The sequence below is a fragment of the Lethenteron reissneri genome, chromosome 55 (assembly GCF_015708825.2).
Source record: "Lethenteron reissneri isolate LAM-NWPU_2019-01 chromosome 55, ASM1570882v1, whole genome shotgun sequence".
Lineage (NCBI taxonomy): Eukaryota > Metazoa > Chordata > Hyperoartia > Petromyzontiformes > Petromyzontidae > Lethenteron > Lethenteron reissneri.
This window is the reverse complement of record NC_083833.1, coordinates 4,882,104-4,903,050: the sequence shown is the minus strand read 5'-3', so window position 1 is coordinate 4,903,050 and position 20,947 is coordinate 4,882,104. Positions and strand designations below refer to the sequence as shown.

At 47.9% G+C, this 20,947-nt stretch overlaps 1 protein-coding gene across 1 annotated transcript in view; it reads left to right on the top strand.

Moving 5' to 3' along the window:
• LOC133356785 (IQ motif and SEC7 domain-containing protein 1-like) overlaps positions 1–16,825 on the top strand; it is a 75,133-nt gene extending 58,308 nt beyond the window's left edge. Inside the window, 1 exon segment of the mRNA XM_061574464.1 lies at positions 3,725–16,825. Coding sequence (XP_061430448.1) covers positions 3,725–4,861 — 1,137 coding nt within the window. The 3' untranslated portion in view covers positions 4,862–16,825.
• The last annotated feature ends 4,122 nt before the right edge of the window (positions 16,826–20,947 follow it).

The following is a 20,947-nucleotide window of genomic DNA, read 5'->3' as shown; positions in this document are numbered from 1 at the left end:
AAGAAGTATATCTTTGTTATTGTTGATATTGCCATCCACTGAATGCGCATTATGTAGAATACCTTTTGAAAATTCCCATTCGTTTAAGAGCTCGTAGCCTGCTGATGATGCCCAGTGAAGAGGAAACTTGCAGTGGGCGGCCTCGTTTGAACAAACACTTCTGGGGAAGATTCACTGGGAAGGTGCTGGCGGATTGCGCATTATTTCCCATCGTGCAATTCAACGACACTTTTCACAAACTTTCAAACTTCCAGTGCATCGCGTTTGTGGTGGAAGCGTTTCACAAAATGTATAGATTGTGGTCAACATTCGGCCCTCTTTGCAAATCATTTTGACAAATCCTTTAAACCGACTTTGCACATGAAACGGACCGGATTGTCTAAACCATCACTCCGGCAAACCCAAGTCGGATGGGCAAACTGTGGTCAGGTGACCTCTACATTTCCGCAGTCCACGAGTCCGAACTCCCGGCCTGAGGCGAAGCTTCACCCTGGCAACTGCATTTGGAATAAATTCATTCAAGGGAGGGACAGCAGAGGCTTGCGAGAAAAGCATTTTTATTTCAATTTAATGACCAGCCGAGGCTGCACATCCGACTCATATCGCCGGCTGATTTACGCGCCACTTGCGTACAAACTTTATTGATTCATTCCCCCCCTCCCATGCCTCCTTGTTGAGAATGTAAATATGAGCGTACCATCGCGGCTCGCTGTGCAAACCCATAAACCGGTGGGAATTTCGGGGACGTTTTCTGGCAGTCTTTCAAAATGTAATAATTTTTTTTGTTTGGGATAAGAATGAGATCTGGGAGGGGGTGGGGGTGTTTTATTCTGCATGCGCCTTGTTTATCGATCGGTTAGCAATAACGTCACGTGCGACAAGCCGCCCGTTTTTGTGCCCCTAATTTGTGAGTGGCCCTAACACCTGTCCCACTCGACCCTGAGCTCGTTTGCACACTCCAGCGGTTCGATTCCCCACTGCGGCATCTGGCAATTCCGTTTCACTATTAAACACCTGACATTCCACACCAGCTCGGGTCACTGCGTTGACGTAACAGCCCAACTCCTAAAATGTTATGTTTAAATGTGAACAAAAAAATCCTGTTGTTTTTTTTCTTACTTATCATTCTGGTGTAATCTACAATGCATTCTAAATTTCCTGGCTATAACAACATTGAGGCAATTGAATAAGTGTTGCTTATTTGCAACAAAAAATCCCAAAATCAAGCTCCTAATTTTACAATGCTACCATTTTTAGTAAAACGATCATTAGGTGACATTTTACGCTTTCAATAAAGGCGGGATTATTTGAGAACAGTAATGAGATTTTTTTTTCTCGATAACGAGACGCAATTTGACAAACGCAGACCGCATCTCGCAAGCCGCTGTTTACAATTCGCCGAGACATCCCTCTCGTCGTGAGCGGAGGAGAGGGGAGCGCAACTCCATTTTGCAGACATGCCAGCACGGTCTGCTGAAGATGGTTTATGGAGCATGAGTTGTGGCTCGTGCTGCTGATACGTGCTTGCTACTGTCCTTGTGATGTATTTTTAATTCGCTGGCGCTCCCAGCCTCTCTCTGCTTGCTCTCTCTATTTGCCTGTTCACGTTCGTTTACTCATTCGCTCCGGCCTCATTGCCTCGTCTGGTTTTGGTGGTGGTTTGCTCCATTGTCTTGGACCTCCCGTTAACTGACCCCCCCATAACGGACCCCATAGTGAGCGCCTCACGCACCGCGTCTAACGGGCGTTACACGCATGCTGTAAAATTCAAGGCCTCGTTTTGAGCCGGGTCTAGCGGCAAACAGTTTCCGCAACCCGACGGCTGCACCCAGTGCACCACATCCAGTATGCCTCTCGCTGTGGGCTCTGACTACTACGTCACGTGCCGCTTACTCCGGTCTACCAACGACCCGGAAAATATCGAGTTAAGTGCCAAATAGATTGCTAAAACATAAGGATTGCATTGTCAGGGAATCTACAATGTACGTTGAACTTCTTTCGCACCGTACGTAGCCAACCGTGCTAATTGGAGGTGATTCACACTCTTCGTGTACCCTGCCTGCAGCCTGCCTGTTGTCCCAGCACAAACTCACCGTGTTGCCGTGGTGCGTTTTGGGTAAAAGCAAACATAAGCAGAGCTCCGTTCTGTGTCTCCACACGAACTAAAATGTGTGTTTGGTCCAGCGGCCTTCCGTTGGCTTTCCAGACGAAATTATCAAGCAGCATTTGCTTAAGGGAGCAAACTCTAGAACAGCGGTTTCGACTTTCTTGGCCTCATCAGCAGACTCAGGCTTGTTTAGTGCATGCTGCTGGATTACCAGATGTCATTGGCAAGAGCGTTCCATTTTACAAATACGGGACCCTATTCGATTCTAAAATGCCATATTACACACCAACTCGCTATGCGTTGCTGTGGAAAATTATAGGTAAAAGGAAATATAAACTGCTCTTCATTATTAATATAAACTGTTTTTTTTATATAAGGCAATAGGCCGATGGACTTAAACATAATTGCGTGATACGTGGAGACACACAGCGGAGTCTACTTGTGTTTGCTTTTATTCCCACCGTCATCTGCATGACAAGCCTCGGCTTCAAACCCTAAACACCTTGTCAACCGCACCGCCCCCTCCCCCCAACGTTGCGAGGAATCGGCTTTGCGACCAACCCGCTCGTCGCCCTTCTCCTCGCCGGCACCCGCTGCGCCCCGCACGACGGCTTGCGGCAGCGCGTTGCGGCGCTCCTGAGACGACATCTGTTGTGTCCCCCCTCGTCCCTCGTCCCTCGGCCCCCCACCCCTGACCCCTGAACCCCCCCCCCCCACACCTGTGGTCAGTTGCATAAAAATAATATCTGATGCGATGTAATTTTTTTTTCCGCCCGAGTTTACGATGTAAAAGAAGCGTGAAGCAAGGAGTAAATTTCGCTCGAGGAATTCGATGCAATTGGCTCATCGTTTTATTCCCAATCAGCATTCGCTGTCTGGTCGTGTGAGAATAACAATAACAATTTAGATTTTTAAAAAACTTATCCGCGTGTAAAAAAAAATCTAATTTCATTCATCATCAAGGTGTGGCCGCATGCTGTGCTAATTAAAAGCGGAAAGATTATTTCTCCTCTGGCTACCCTCTCGGCGAGTAACGCAGAACCCATTTAATGGGCATCGCTTTTTTTATTTTAAAGCCGCAGCTTTCGAAATCAAAACGCACGCGCGAGACCGCTGGGGCAAGGATCTGGTGCGATCTTCAACGAAAATCAACTTTTCCGTTGTGGTTCTTATCATCGTTGCCACGGCCGTGCGTTAACCCGATCGCTCGTAGAATCTCGAGCAGAATTACACAATGAGATACCTGCCTCAAATGTCGGCAGCTGTGCCCTGCTTTCTCAAACAGACCCTCCTCCTACCAACATGAGAATTCAGTTCTGGTCGCTCAGAGATGGCCAAAGAATCGCCATTATTTAAATAGGATCCACACCAAATTTCCAAACCCGTGTAAGACTCCTTGACTCATAACTTACGAGTCTTACTATCCCAACGTGTAAGGGGGCCTTATGCGGACGGGTGAAAGCCTTCAAATGCGCCCACAGAGTTGGCAGGCCCGGGGCTCCGTAGCGATGATGCTTCGGCGAGTCGCGAGGATTTGGACAGCGATGCCGAGGGCTGCGTCGGTGCCGTGACGGCTGTGCGTTGGTGTGCGTGCGCGCGCGTCTGTGCGTGCAACAGCAGGGCTCCATGCTGGGCAGTCCGCACATGGCTCGACGGGCCTACTCGGGCAGTGAAGGTGGCGGGCGGACTTCAATACGAGCTCAGCGGCCTTCCAGCCTGCAAATACAACCACTGCCGCAGCAGCAGATGCAGCCGCCGCAGCAGCAGCCGCAACAGCAGCAGCAGCAGCCGCAACAGCAGCAGCAGCCGCAACAGCAGCTGCAAGAGGTTCAGCAGCAGCAGCCACCGCCACTGCCGGTTGCCGTGCAGGTGGCACAAACATCGTCGAGCGGAACTACGACTCCCGTGCCAGGCTCCGCGTCGATCCTCGGCTCGCTGTTCAGCGGCAAGCGCGCCAAGACGCCCGTGCCGCAGGGCAATGTGCCGTCGTCATCGTCCTCTGCCAGGCACCACCATCACCACCACGGAGGAGGAGGACACCACCACCATCACCACCACCAGCAGGCGCAACAGCAGACGGTCCCAGCCTCGGTCTCGGCAGCGGTGACCACCGTGACGGTGGAGGTGACGCAGCAGCAACAGCAGCTGCAGCAGCAGCAGCAAATTCTGCAGCAGCAGCAGCAGCTGCAGCTGCACAAGTGCGACGTGGCGGTTGGTGCGGCCCAGGTGGCCGCGGGTCCCGGGGTGCTGGTGCCCATGGGCTCGGCTCCACCACCTCCGCCGCCACCGCCGCCTCCACCGCCGCTGCCGTTACCCCTGTCCCTGCCCGCTCCTCCTCCCACTCTTCCCTCGCAGCACCTGGTGCAGTACCACGGGCCGCCGCCTTCCCAAGCGCAGCTATCGACGTCGCCGCAGCCTGCGGTGCAGCAGCAGCAACAGCATCTGTGTCACCACCACCAGCACGCGCACGCGCACCACCACCGCCACCACCACCACCATCCGCCTCCGCCGCCACCTCCGCAACAGCAGCAGCACCACCACCACCACCACCCGCACCACCACGCCCACCACCACGCCCACCACCAGCAGCTGCAGCTGCAGCACGCGCTGCACCACCACCACGGACGGCACCACGCGATGCACGTGCACGCCGCCCACGCCGCTCACCCGGCGCTGCCGCAGCCGCAGCCGCCGCCGCTGCCCGTCGCGCCCAAACCAAAGGCCTCCTCTTCCAGCATCAGCACCACCGTGTAGGGGCCCCGCGCGTGGGCCCACGCCGCACGGCGCGGTCCGCCCGGAGCACCGGCGACGACTGGACGGAGCCCGTAGGGCCCTGTCCCCCATCCCTCCCCCACCAATCTCTCTCTTTAACCCTTTCCATCGCCTCAATGGCCTTCAAGCGATCGATGAGTGGTGGTAGTGGTGGTGCTGATGGTGGTTGGCAGAGGAAATTAGAGGTTTCGAGCGAGATGGTGATTAATGGGTTTATGTTGACAGCGGGTATTTTTTTTTGAGTGTGCGCGTGATGCCTGCTAAATGCTCTTCACCCGTTATGATTTTTTTGGGACCCGTTATATCATAGCGTACGCCACGGAATAATGAACTTTTCAAGCTCAGCACAGATGCCTGCAACAGCTTTTGCCGTTCTCAAACCTCGCAGGACTAAACAACAACAACAACAACAAAAAGACATCTGAAAAAAAACTATTTTAGTTTTAATGAATGGTAAAAAAAAACTGAACTAACGTACAATAATGGGAGATGCGTGGGTACACATCACAGGTACTTCTTCCCTGAATGTGTTCGTATGTTTCTGTTGCACTGTAACGCTTTTCGTTGCTCGCAGTAAATCTGCGTTCACTTTTTTTTTCTGTTGCACTATATTTGTTTCCGAAAGGGCCTGAAATTGATCTTGCAAACCCCTCCATCTCCGTGTAAGAAATTTTTAAACGATGTTAAACGTAGAGGACAAATTCACTCATCTGTGCGTAGCATACAAACGCTCAACAACATAACATGAACATATTCCGGTTTTAATTGAGCAAACGAGCCTGCGGACGGACGTGACGGAGACATTTAAGCCACGCGATATTTATTAAAAGCAAGTTGCTTTTTTGGTTTGTTGTAAAAATGGTACTACCGTTCGACGCGCGAGGTTTTTTTCTTTTGTTTGGGCCGAGAAGTGACGTCGGCAAAGAGCTAACTACAACGTCCTCTGAAAGCGAGGTTCAGCTTAGCGCCAGGGGATGGGGAAACCTGACGCTACAGATGCCGCGTGCGGCCCTCAAAGCGACCGCTTCGCGAGACGTTATTTATTAAGGGCCAGTCGTCTCGCGATTAACGCTGCTGCATTGGCGCCTCTTGGGATGTCGAGGTCTGTTTCTTGTCGTTGTTTTACCGAGCTCGAACAAAAACGTCTCTTCTCGTTACATTGGGTTGCCGACCTCCTGAGCGAGCGTGACCGTGAACATCCGCGTGCTGTGTACACGTCCGATGTGCACGCCAAGTGTAGGCGCACAACGGGCAACGCCGCGTGTGATTTCACCTCGTTTACGTACGTACGTTGAACTTCTTTCGCACCGCGCGTAGCTAACCGTGCTAATCGGAGGTGCGGGGTGAGGTGGACGCGAGCGGGGATTCGTTTCACGGGATGCCTCGTCGTGTCTGTCTTGATGCAAGGCCACGACGTCACGGCTACAGTTAAGTTTGACTTCATTTCCACCTCCGAGACGTTGGGACTGCCACGCGTCAAGCAGAGTGCGTGGGAGAATGCACCCCCCCCCCCCCCCACTAACACGAGCACCCCCCCCCCCCCCACCCCCTGACTCACTGCGTAAAGGATTTAAAAGAATGCCTTTGGGAAAAAAATTAAATGGAGAAATGCTGTGAAAAATATCTTCCATGTCCGTTCTTGGACACGCGGTGCTATGCACCGCTCTGTGAGATTTCCCAATGGATTCGTTTCATGGCGCGATACTGGTGGTACAATTGGAATTCATTTGGGGGAAAATGACCGACAAAGCAGCCTGCGATAGAAGGCGACCGACCTTAAATGTAAACTTCTAAACCTAAGTTTAAAGGTTCTTAAACAAATGAACAAACGTATTTAATTAATTTGAATCAATACATCAATAAGCGTTGGTCTGCTCGCCAAACATTTCTCGTTTCTGTACGTGGTGCAAACTCCACATTTCCTTGACGAGGACCAGTTTATCCATAGGATAAGGACCCTTGGCTTCCACACCCAGTGGTGCTCATTTGATGTCAATCCACCACTGAATGAAGGACACCCCCAACTCCGTGTTGATCATGGAGTTAAATTTCGATTTAAAGCTTTCGTGACTGCAGGGATTCATCTTCTTGGTTCTTTCGGTAAAGTCACGTAGAATGGAAATAATAAAATAATAATAAAAATAAAACATAATAAAATAATTCTCACGACGTTTCGGCCACAACGCAAGCAGCCGTCCTCAGGTGAAGAACAGGTCTGTGTGGCCGAAACGTCGTGAGAATTATTTTATTATGTTTAATTTTTATTATTTTATTATTTCCATTCTACGTGACTTTACCGAAAGAACCGAGAAGATCATGGAGTTGTCTGACCATACTTCACCACGCTGGTCAGTGCGGCTTGGTGAAGGAAAAGGCCCCAGTGCCGGTTCTGAACATCGTTCGCTATTGTTGGCAGCCGTGGAAGGGAATTCGAACTCGGGTCGCCGGGTTCATGGTGCGATGCGCAAACCACTGCGCCCCACCTCGCCACCCGCGAGTGGCAGTGGTGATCTCTTCAATGCCCCTTTTGCCATAACACCACATTTAGATGCCATCATATTGCGTTGCAATAGCTCAGGCTTTACTTTGTCAAAGACCTAAACAAGCGATTGTTTTTTTTTTGGTGGGGATTTCTCGATAGTGATTTTAAGCAAACGATTTTTTTTGCGAAATAAAATAACATGCAGTCCATCTGATAACGTGAGTACTTACGGCGCCATAGCATTGCCACGCCCGCGCGCACGCCAGCCACTGTTATGTTAAGGGATGGTTTGACTGAATTTGGGATCGCAGACTGCAGTGTGAGACATGGGTTGCAGCGTCGAGCGTGATGAGGATAGGGCATCAACCGCACGCTCAGCTGAGCCACCCACGTGGTTCATGAAGACGCCCGTCATTTGAAAGTCACGATGAGCCCCGTGCTCTTGAATGTAAACATAATCATCCACCAAGGGTGGAGCGGTCGCTCCCCCCCCCCTTTTTTTGTTGCTGATTAGTGGCCGTGGGGTCTGCCCCCTCTGGAGGGATTTCTCCCACGAGCAGTCTCGTTAATTTCCCTGGGGCGCCATCGATTGGTCCAAGTTGCCGGCAAAGTTCTGTTTAATCTTTGAGCAGCGAGGCATCTCTTCCCCCCCTCCCGCACGCAATCGCTCCGCACCCGCAAAAACCGCCGACTCTCCGCCCCCCCCACCCCGCCCGCCCGCACCATCCCATCGTTTAGTGCGGCTGCGGCGGAGATCGATAGGAAATTAAGCTGTCGCTACACATTTCCCTGCTTTAGAATGCAGCCCAAAGCAAGCCCGAGGGTAATGCGCCAGGACTCGTTCCCACCCCCCGACGAAACTAATGGACATATGTAAAAAAAAAGAGCTTCATAGCTTATCGGATTTCTCCAGGACAAGTAAATATTCTGAGACGTGGCCACGTTGGGCGTCGCTTCGCTGCGGCAGCACGTGTCGCCGTGCGGGGGCTCGCAACCCGGGCAAAGTGTGAGGAATGGCTCGAATTCAGATATCCGTGATGAAGTGCTTCATAGATCATCGGATTTTTTTTCCTCCAGGATTAACAAAGGTTCTGCATCGTAACGATTTAAGGAAGCCACGGGGCAGAGCGACATTGTGGACTCGGAGAGGAAGGATGCTGAAAAGTTGCTCCATTTTTTATCTTTAAATTAAAAAGAATTTGATCATCAATTGTTTCCATTTTTTTTATAAAGACTTAGCTCGCAGTGTAGGATATCTGTGGGTGTATCCGTTATACATGAGCGTCCACCGCAAAGGCAGATAACTACATCAGGCAACCTTAACTCACTGGTGGATTGAACATCACCTCTGAAGGTCCCACGTTGGGTTTATTCGATTTCACATTTGCCATCTCAAATACCGTGACTTAAGGACAACGGTTCTTTTGCAGATAACAGCGCCCCTAGTATAGTACCAGCGTCGATTGTTATCTTAATTGGAATTGAAATAAATAACTAAACGACCGGTCAGTGAATAGTTTTCGGGGTGAAGTGATTGAGAAAATCAGTAAGTCACCCTGCCTGTTGGTCTTCTTGTTTCGTTCCAAATTTGAGTAGCCATCGCACAGTCAATCGCGGGAGCCCTCTAGAGCCGAGCCAAATGCTGTACCATCGGCGAAGAGTTTTGGTGGAAGGAAGCGCATGCAGAATTATGTTCTGCCAGGCTGGCCGTGGGGGCTGGGATCCATCACCGGACAGATTTGACCTTGACCTTGACCAAGCCGCATGATGAAGGGAGGGAGGGGCAGGTTTCCTTTGCTCGCCGGCTCTGGTGGTTAAACGCGCCCCAAAACCCTGGCCAATTAAAGTGACTGCGGACTAATTGGAGTGCCCACTTTGAACAACAACGCAATGACAAAAAGGCACGCCTTTAAAAAAAAAATAACTGCACGGGAATTGACGGTGACGTTAATTAAACGTTTGAACGCATTTCGAGAAAGACCACTCACTTGCCTCCAGCAATCAGCCACGCGCAGTGCTATTAATCGTTTCCAGAGGCCGCTTGACACGGTGAGTATATAAAGTTTGGACGTGACTCGCGGGTTGTCTATATACAGTCCATGTATAATAAGGCATATGCACACATAATGTACAATTTATGGATATATACCATGCTTTATTTGCTATATATTACTGTACGGTGCTTTTCCATAAGCCGGCCCTATTATTTGTGATTATCTGTCAAAGAGGCTTACGAATGGACACGTTGGTTGGCACTTTTCAGGAGGTTACAAAACGACCGATCAAGACGAGCCGACGACGCGTACAGTCATTGGGTTTGTTTTTCAATAATGCAGGTTTTTGTTGGGTTAGATCGCGTAGATTAAAAAAATAAAAATGTGTCGTTAAAACCGCCACCACCCGACAAAGCCAATTAGTAAGGTTTGTAGCGTAAACAAAACGTGCCAATTCGTTACTAGTACAGCACACCGGTGTGTTTGAGAGTAAACACACACCATTTACGCGATCTAACCCACCAAAAAAAAACTCTCATTATGGACTATTTTTGTCGCGAAAGCCCACGTTTGTGATCAACTGCTTTTCGTTTGTTGCACCGACGCGAACAAATCGCCGCCAACTGCATGACAACGGAAATCGACCTGGCGATGCTTTGCGGCGTCGAAGCTGATTGCCGGCGGGCGGAGGAGAGGCTTAGGAGAGGTTTAGTTGAATAGTACGGAGGGAGTGGCGGATGAGTGCTCGGCATCGCCGCTCTCTCTGTGTGTTCACCTGTAAGGGCGGTGAAACGCAGCCCAGCGGTAGTTCGTTCGCGATGGCGAAATGGCAACTACCTCGCCTGGTATACAAGAAGGGTCGTGGGTTCGATCCCGATCCCGACCCCTGACGCCTGCTGCTGTATATTTCGAGTTTGCATGACTCTCTCTCTCTCTCCTCCCCGTGGTCGCGTATGATTTTTCTCCGGGTCCTACGGGGTTTCCTTCCACGTTTGGAAACGTGCAATTTAGAGTGGTCTGGCTGCTATAAATGTCCACGTGATAAGCCACTTCGTTGAGCTATCATTTGTGGCCCCAGTCGCTTCTGGAGAAGAGCTGTATAGCTCAGTGAGCCTTACCGAGTAAAATAAATTAAAGTATCTACATCATGGGACCTCCTTTTGTTGCCAGAAAAAAAGGGGAAAACCTATTTTCATAAATTCAAGCAGTCGGAATAGTATAGTTGAATAGTTTAATACTGCGGGTTTATGAGACTTCTAAACTCGACGACTTCCTAACTGCCCACTTCACGGCGCCCATTAACAATCCCGTGGCGCCATTCGTAAGAGTTTGGCCACTGTGTGCCGGCGACGTGGTCTAAAATTCGAAAATTGCACCGCAAATTTCTCAAAAATTATCGCCAACGGGGAAAACTTTATCACTCGGTGAGGTTTTCTTGGGTCGGCAAGCATAGTCATAACAATTATAACAAATATGATAATCATACAGAACCTCCTTGTGACCCGTCTGCTGAAATTGGCCAGGGTACTTTTATTTCATTGTCCAAGTGCCTCCGTGAATTGTAAGCGGGGGTCGGGGGGGGGGGAAAGTCTGCGGATTTGTGCGCGATGAGCATGCGGCATATATACATGCGTGCCCCATGGGTGCAATATATATATGCGGTTTAGGCATGTTGGTTCTTATTGACCTCGTCCAAAGTCATTCTGGTGCCTCATCGCCGACTCTGCGTTACGATGGACCCCGTACACGCTGTCACGTCTCTCTGCTGCCAGAATTACATTGGGAAGGCTGCCCGTGGAGGGAGAGAGAGGCTCTACGCCCAAGTCGCTGCCCTCTTCAAATACAATCGCGGGACAATGAGCACGGCTTAGTTTCTCACTTTATATTTTGTTGAAAAAGCTGCCGCCAAGGCTGGCTTTGAGTGGCGATTATCAGCGCAAGCGAGAGAGGCACGAGCTATGGCTGATATTATTGTGCACCGTATATTCCCGTAATCCCGAGAACAACACAAGTGTCACGAGGACACAACACAGCGAGATGGATGTGGAGTGCCAGCATTATTACACCCACCCCCACCCACCCCCATGGAACAGCATTTCCGGGACTGACCCAGGTTGATGAAAGAAGGGACGTGACCGCGTGAATTGGCGACAGACAAAGCCTTGAGTGACGTTTGTATACTGGAGGGACGCCGTCGTTGCTGCTGAGTAGGGCAGGCGAACGATCAGCGTCGTTTACATCTTTAACCCTCGCCTTTAAGAGGATGTTGTCACTTGCGGGCAGCTCACAAGCTGGACGTATTTTACGACTACCTTTTACAAAAGAGCTTCATAGCCCATCGGATTCCCACAGTATGAATACATACTTTGAATCTGATTGAACGAACGAAATTCCTAACCGCTGAACAGAATTAGTGATACAGTACTATGACCCGCGGTTGTCTGTCATGCATTCTGCGCCAACTCTCACGCTCCATGAATATGGAGAACTATTGTACCGCATTTGTTGTTATTTATAATTTGGCTCCCAATAATTTTAGAGGAGTTGAGCCTTCAGCAGGGGTGGGGGTACCCCCCCCCCCCTATGCTACGGAGCTGCAGGTGGGTCTCACCAGTGCATTGTGCTCGTATGGTTATGGATGTCTGTGTCCAACATCAGGACTATTTAACTATTTTTTCGCTAGACATCGAACAAAAGCGGCCACTGCATCGCGCCCTTTCAGGTGCGCTTCTGCGGCCGTCTGGAACGCTCTCCCTTCCGTTATTCGGAAGCCACCTGGGGCCATGCACTTTTAAATCATCCAGATTGAAAACTCATCTCTTTCGAACTGATTTTTTTGTGTTTAGTTTGTTCGTCCTTCCCCCGCACCTCCGATGAGCACGGTTGGCTACGTACGGTGTGAAATAAGTTCACCATACCGTATACAGGTACATACGACTCGGTTTTTTTTAATCCAATACAGGAGATTCGAGATTTTTCTATCAATTGTCGCCCCCTGCTGACCAGCGCGTGCATTCAACGTGCGCGCGACACGTGGCACGGAATCCGTGTTACAGGACCATGAATCTGGTGATGGTGTGCACCGCTGTCAAATTATTATCAGTGATGCACAAGAAAGGTAGCACGTTCGTCAATGTAAAATATAAATATAATGAGAGAAGTTTTGGGGCAATGGCCCTCCTTCATAGCACACACACAAAAAAAAAACAATTTGATGATTGATTGGTTGGAAAAAAAGTGACTTTGCGAAGATTATATGTATCTTGTTCGGTCACTTTATTTCGGGCAAGGCTCTTTGGGGCGTCATGTTAGTGAGGTGTTAAATACCTCGCCTGGTATACATGAGGTCGTGGGTCCATTCCCAACCCCTGACGCTTGTATATTTGGAGTTTGAATGTTCTCCCCGTGGTCTCGTGGATTTTGCTCCGCTCTTCCGGTTTTCCTTCCACATTCAGAATCAACATGCGTTTAGAAGTGTTTGCTGCTATAAATGTCCACGTGATAAGCTACTTCCTTGAGCTATCATTTGTGATCAGGTTACTTTGAAAAAGAGAGCTTTACCTGGGAAAATAAAAAATAGCTTAAATCAAAATAGTTTAATAGTTAAGAAGTTATTTGTCAGTGGTGACTCATTCGCCAATAACACGTAAATCATGTTTGTGCTATGAAGAAGGCGATCGTCTAAAACGTTGACTATTACTATGAATATCGCCCCCCCCCCCCCTCCACTTAAGGCCAAGGTAGTATTAACGAATGTTTTTTTTTTATGAACGGTACGTGTGGTACAATTCAGTTTATGTTTCCAGTTCTAAACTTGAGTTTGCAAAACCAAATCTTCGAATTATTTTTTACAACGTCTGGTTAGTCCTCTTTTTTATAAAGACCTTCCCCATGCCACTTGAGTCATGGGGGTTGTTTGGCCATACTTCGCCATTCTGGTCAGTGCGGTTTCGTGAAGGTTGGAGGAGGGGTGGGGATGGTGTTTTAAGGATCACTTCAGATATTACTCGCCACTGATGTTAGCCGTGACTCAAAAGTTCACCAGCAAAGTGGCGCGTTGCATTAATCCTGGGGGTGCGAGAGATAGCCGGATTGATTTTATAAAGTAAATCGAAACACAAATTAGGCACGTGCAACTGCTTGTTTCATCAAACCTATGTATTTTTTTTTTACGATTGACAACCAAAAGGGGCGCAAGGCTGCAGCAAATGTTAAGAACGTTTGCGCTAACAACTATGCCACTGATACTCTCATAGTTGCTACAATTGCAATTGTTCCAATTTTTTTTCATCTCGAAGCCGCGCACATCAACAGATATATCGGCCCCGTCTCTCCTTTCTTGAATAATAAGATCGGGTGCTTGAAACCGCACACCTACCCGGCATTTCGTTTCTGTGAAGAAGACGTCGTTAATGACAAGCGTGGTGAGACGTTTTCTTTCATTCGTGCCACTTGCTGGAAGGCTGGCCCTGGTACACCCAAGTGAACACAGAGTCCGTGCAGGTACCGTATTCTCTGGATTATAAGACGCACTCGAAAATAAGACGCGTTCCCTCCCCCCCTCCGCCTCCCCCCGACCAAAACGTGTGCCCGGTGTCAATAAACGTATACAAATCACGTCGTATAAACACACACACACAACTCTTCAATCATCATTCACAGCCTGTGCAACTTTTATTTTCAACTACAGAGGGGGGAGTAGTGCGCCTTAACATTGGTGAATACGGTCATTCACACTCGTAGCGTACTCGTATGGTGGTGGTGAGGATGATAGATGAAGCACACACATATTTTTGACATTTGCTTTTGGAGTTGAAAGACTGAAAAGCGTTCCTGGTTAGCCAACTTTGCATTTCATTATTATCATTACCAGCAAGTCCGTTTTCGAGTGGCACACATTCACCGCAAGCGCATAAACACCGTTGTCTTTTTATTGCAGGGACTGGACGGGTAATTCATCGGCTGAAAGATAAAATAATATTCTATTCGTATCCTACAACACGTGCATTATATAGCCTTCGTGTGTCGGGCCCTTTGTAGTGGTGGTTGGTGGTGTAGAAATTGTGGTAAATGTTTGCACCCCCCCTCTTCGAGACGATTAATAACCGTGACGTTACGTACGCGCAGTTGTGTCGATTTCCCCACGAAACGCAACTTAGTGTGTGCTGGCTGTCCATTGGTGAATATGTAAAACAATGTGAATTATCTCTCGAATAATAATAATACGAATAACAGCTCCTATCCACGGGATATTAAAAAAAAAACCTGCATTGCTTTAGTGCGATGCAATGATGTACATGTGTATGAGACTCACACGTGAATATGTACATGTGCATTTGTGTATACAATGTGTCTATATGGTGTACGTGAATATACCTACGTGTCGTTGCGACGATGCACACACACACACAAACGTCGTGTGTGCGTGTGTACAAATGCATGCGCATACATATACAGTTTGGACACATGTATCCACACCTCGCGTTGTACATATTTCCAGGATGCCTTTACGAACAACAACAAAAACCACTCCAGTAGAGAGATCTTGCGAGAGCTGACAATTTACAAACAAACACAAGGGCAGTGATTTTGACCGCACGCAACTTATTCGTACATCGCGAGCCAGTGTCCTTAAGAAGTTCAACGCGCATTTGTCATCCGTCAGTGTTTCTCTCTCACTCGCCAGACACCTTGAAAACCCAACTGAGCCGAAAGAAATTCCAGCCCTACCCCCACGACCCGCCTCCCTTGTCGAGTTGTCAGTGTCTCCTTGCCAGCGTGGGTCTCTCGTGCATGTAAGTGCTGTGTGTATAAGGGGGGGGGGGGGTGTTGTGTAAGGGGGGTCGTTCAATACACGTGGAATGTGAGTGCGAGTTGTATGTACATTTACCCGTAGGCTATAAATATATTTTTATGCAACGATAATGTCATCCGAATGCCAACCCTTGCCCACCATCACAACAAACAAACCCACTTGTGCGCGAGTTCGAAACGGTAGTCTAGCGGTTAGCACCCTTCGCTACGAACCCGGCGACCTGAGTTCGATTCTCGCTCACGGCCAACACCAGTGACGATTATCTGAACCGGTCCTGGGCTTCCCCTAGGTCGACTCAGCCTCAAATGACTACCTGGTGCGGGCCTCTCCACCCCTCGTGCGCCGTGCCGGCCTTCATAGGTGCTCGCGAACAGCACTTGCCCCTACAGTCTGTTAAAGGCTATACGGGGGATCTTTGTCTTTGAAGCCCTCCACGTGCCGTCCGTTGACACGTCACAAACGGAAGGGGCACGTGAGGACCGCGTGGCCACTCGTTTTAATCGACGACAATAAGTTAACCGGTGAAGTATATAACTCGTTATTTGTAAGGTGTGCCCGGCGTCATGAGACCAGTCCTCTTGTATCAACTATAAAGTGCTCAAACAAACCTGTGGGTTATAATATGCGTTATCTATTATATATGTGAGCGTGTGTAAATTGATAAACAGTAAATATATCTGCATGTGCATATATAAAGTTATACATGCATATACCAATATATGCATATATACTGGAAGTCTGTATATGACCAATGCTCGATATGCATATTTGCATATGAATACATGCATATATCAATATATGTATATATAAGTGGACCCTTGTACATAAAGCATATATGCACACACAGGATGAGACCAAGTTTTGTTTTGTCGTCGAGTTTTGGTGATGGGACAAGTGATGAACACGTGCTTTGTTACGTGAGTCGAATGTTCAACTTGTATATCGTATATACACCATAACCAACACCTCGGAAAAAATGTGTTCATAGACACTGCAATAGCGACAATACTCCGTATCCTATTCGTGTTGTCTCAAGTACAATTAACATGGCGCATTCCGAATTCATTATCTTGGTATTTAAACCTCAAACACGAGCGACTGATACCTTATTTTTCCCGCACGCAGTGTACAGTATAAGTATTATTATGATTATGGTTATTAATTATGATTTGTTTGTCTGTATATAAAGTACATAAATATACATACAAATATATGCCGAGTTAATTTAATAAATAATACAAAAGCAAAAAAACACACAAAACATAGGAATGAAACGGTGGCACGGATACAAAACAACGGCGAACATCGTCAGGAATGCGCAGGACATCGGCGCCGGTGTGGGCTGAACGATTATTGGAACCGAATTCGAGCCCGTCAGTTCCCAACTTTTGGCCCGTGTGTGCCCAGGGGTTGGGCCCTCCTCGTGCTGGGTCAGTGGGGGTGGTTAAAGCCTCGTGCGCGCGCGGGTTGCTGCGTTTCCTACCGGTCAGTAGAAACCCGAGCCGTGCCGTGCCCAAGACGTTGTTGGAACGGCCCCCAGCCACGTGCTCGTTTCTTATCCCAACGATGGGACTTGGGGGGGAGGGGAGTGGAAGACGTTGGGCTTTAAAGGGGCGACATGTTAAGCGTGAAACCAATAATAAACCATGCTACCAATTGAGGGTGTCTAAACAGTGTGTCCTTGTAAGTTGTACTGTAGTGAATTTACACGCCACACTCGCGCGCGCACACAGACACAATTTATGGCTCACCCTGGGTAATTATATCACAATTTGAAAAAATAAGAATAGGTTTTCATAGCTGTCAGCCCATACAATTTACCCGTAAACCTTGTACAGGCAAATTGAGTTTTCAGGGCCATACGGCGTACAATCCGGGGAAACATTTTTATTTTGTCTATTTGTTTGTGTTTCTCCCTTGTGATGAGACTTTGTAGGATGAACGTTGAGATTTTGAAGGGTGTCACACAAGGTCTGAATTGGTCTGTAATAAGGTAGGGCACTGCTCAGAGGTTGACAGGTATGGGTTTTACCCTTTCTGGCAATCAAACAGGTGTTACGATGTTCAAACACCAGATTTTTCATTTTGCAAGGAATCAAGTCTGCATTAACCACACGTACTCGTGGTGAACATGCAAACGAACATGCTCTGATAACATATGCATTGTCTTTGAAACTGATTGGCCTAGACCAGAGACAGCTTTCTTTATGGCCTAGTCTAACCAGTGTCAGGCCAGAGAACGCCAAAAGGCGAATAATAAAAAGACATGTCACGATTGTTAAACGACAACGGGCAAAACCGCTCCCAGCGGAACATAGAAGGGAAACAATAAAATAATAAAAATATAAAAAAAAATTATCACGACGTTTCGACTGCAACACAAGCAATCATCATCAGGTGTGAAATCCACAGCAAGAAAATTTGTGACTTTACCGAAAGAAGCAAGAATATAAATCCTTGCAGTCACGAAAGCTTTAAATCAGAAGGAATGAATGTTAGGCACGATTGGTACGTGACGAACGGACAAACGGCACGGGGCGTGCGACTCTTTGATTGACCAGCGGCAGCGGTCTCAAAGCGCCTCCGCCTAATGAAGTGACCACGTGGTTCGTTCCTTTCGACGGTAACAATGTAAAGGTGCAGCCCTGCAATTGCTCACGCAACTGGCGGTGGAAGGGCTTTCCACTAGAGAGAGCTCTAGAGCCGTATCTTCTACACATTCACGCTTAGCAGACGCGTTGGTGACGTTGGTAGCGTTCTGATGTTCTGACCCGCCCCTACTGGACATATTTGAAAAAGCGCTTTGAATCTCATAGGATTCCTCCGGTTTAAATAAATATTCGGATGCGGAGGTGGTCGTACCCACACTTGACCCCAGCACATGCAACCTGAAAAGAAACTGGGTATTTTTTTGGCCTACTCTTCCACGCTGGCCAAATGTTTCGCAAAAGGTGGGGGATACCCACACTTTACCCCCACCACATTCAACCTGCCCATCAACCAACTGATTATACTGGTAGGAACACACTGGTTCCACCAGCCCACAGGGGATTATTGTGTCCGTCCGTCGTGCAGGGAGGGGCTGGGTGTGGAGGGGCGGGGTGGGGTGGGGAGGAGAGGGTGGGAAGGGGCTGGGTAGGGAGGGTGGGGCTGGGTGGGGAGGAGTGGGGCTGGGTGGGGAGGGGCTGGTCACCCCGTGGTGCCCTTATAAAACTCAACGTTTAACCTACTCACGCCAGCTTGTGCCCGCCCTCACAGTCGGGCATATTTGCGGAATACACCACGCCGCCGTTGACCCTGGCCATTGACCGAGTAGCCCAACGTTCCTACCAGCTCCCTCCGCAGGAATGTGTTACTGCTGGGTGGACCGAGACTGAAGGGATTTCATCAGCTGTTTCAGCTCCGCGTCGCGAGATGGCAATCGTACCTGGCGACCTCTGAACTCTCGGTCCAATGGGCTCGCTATTTACTTCACAGCAGCTCCCTTCGGTTCTCAGTTAAAAACGGTTACAAATGTCGCACGCTTATTGCTCGACATTCCTAAACGTGCGCCAAACCGGTAACCGTTTTTTTTTACCGGTTTGTTTTATTCGGTTAACAGTTACGCAAAAGCGATTTCAACATACCTGGTTTATGTAGCCTAATGCAATGCGGTATCAATTGATGTTTTAGAATGATGTATTATCGTCAGGATGTTGCAATTTGCATTAACATTTCAGATATCGATACATCATCGCCGGCCATGATCTACCCACTGCTGGATGAAAGCCTCCCTCAACTTGTCACCATGCCCCATCGCAATGCGAGGATCCATCTCTCCCCAGACTGACGTGAGCTGAAACCTTCGCTCCATCTCCGTGGCGGTACTATTCTTGCAGGTTAAATTTCGATTTAAAGCTTTCGTGACTGCAGGGATTCATCTTCTTGGTTCTTTCGGTAAAGTCACGTAGAAGGGAAATAATAAAATAAAAAAATAAAACATAATAAAATAATTTTCACGACGTTTCATTCTTCACGTGAGGACGGCTGCTTGCGTTGTGGCCGAAACGTCGTGAGAATTATTTTATTATGTTTTATTTTTATTATTTTATTATTTCCCTTCTACGTGACTTTACCGAAAGAACCAAGAAGATTCTTGCAGGTTTTTGCTTTTCTTTCGTCAAAATACGAGCGAAGTAGTGACTTTGGACTGAATGAAATTACAACAAAAATTGGGGGGGGGGAAATACATTATTTTTGACCCCAGAATGAATCAATTTTGATGTGCTGGATGGCCTCTTACTGGGTAAGTGCGGGAAGAGCCTTGGTTGCGTAGGCAACCTTGCGCAAAACACATCGCATAATGGCAAGTTGGAAAATTACCTGATAAATATGCCACAGAATAAACGCGCTGGCTACATGTCTCATTCCTTCTCTGCACGTAAAAAAAAACAAGTACTGTATATTTTACACAACACATCAGCCGCACTGTCTGTCTTACCCTATGAGGCCCAATTTCTACGGAAAATTATGGAAGACGTCAACATAATCGTAATAAAATGAATATGTACCACCCCACAATAAAGTTAGAACAAATGTGTCTCCGTGTCTGTGTTTTGTCTCTCTCTCTCAAATTTTGCAATCTTTGGAAGAACGTAATCAACCAGGTAGGGTGTTGACTGTTGTGTTAGCCGACTCTCTGTGTTGTATTGCATTATATTTCTAAGTTTACTAGGTTTGTTTTCTCATGCATTCTTACCTGATGACGATTGCTTGTGTTGCAATCGAAACGTCGTATTATATTATTACATTTATTTTCTTTCTACGTGACTTTACCGAAAGAACCAAAGAGTAAAACTGGTGAAACTATCGCATTTTTAGACGCCACCTCCAACGGTTGCTTTAAAATCAGGCGGAAATGGATGTCTTATAATGCCGAGAATATAATTGCCTAATGTTTTGGACAATTACTGTTGAACAAACTCTGTTAAAGGGTCTTTATCCGGAATATCAGCTCATTGTGCATTGTATATATGTGTAACGAACTCTTTGGGTTTTTGAATGGCGACCTGGTAAGGAACTGTAATTTACGTCCAAGCTATTGCATGGGACATCAGCACAAATTAAACAAACTATAGGAGACCTTTCGGATAATGACCCTTCATTGGACAGGATAGACATTGTATGAGAAGGGCGCTCAGAAGAAGCTCCGATCGCACACAGTTGCTCATTAACCCCAACATGTGCTTTGGAGTTAAGGTTCAAGACGTCCCATTTAAATGTGTTCTGTTACAAGTCAAGCCTTCCTATGAAGCAACCCTGTAGCGTGACCTTGTTTAAAGGGGGGGGGCATACAAAAAACTAAGTGGAGGGGGGGGGGTTAGAGGCGGGGGGGGGGGTGGTGGTGGATACAGTGAATGTTAACCAAACGTTTATCAAATGTCAAACGCTAAATACACGCGAGCCTATTCTTGCTGATTCATCTAACCGAAGCAGACGGGCAGGTCTCTTTTTTATGATTTTGATGTTTGGAGAGCCACAAAAAATAACACCATCGCTTGCCAGTGTAAAAATGTTATCCCAACAATGTTTTGACTGTCTATAGACTCCGCTTTCAGATGAGCTTCTACGGCCTTCTGGAACGCTCTTCCTTCCGATATTAAGAAGCCACTGGTGCTGTGCACTTTTAAATCATCATCTAGATTGAAAACTATTTTTTTTAACTTATTTGTGTTTAGTTGTCTGCCCTTGCCCCGCACCTCCAATTAGCACGGTTGGCTACGTACGGTGCGAAAGAA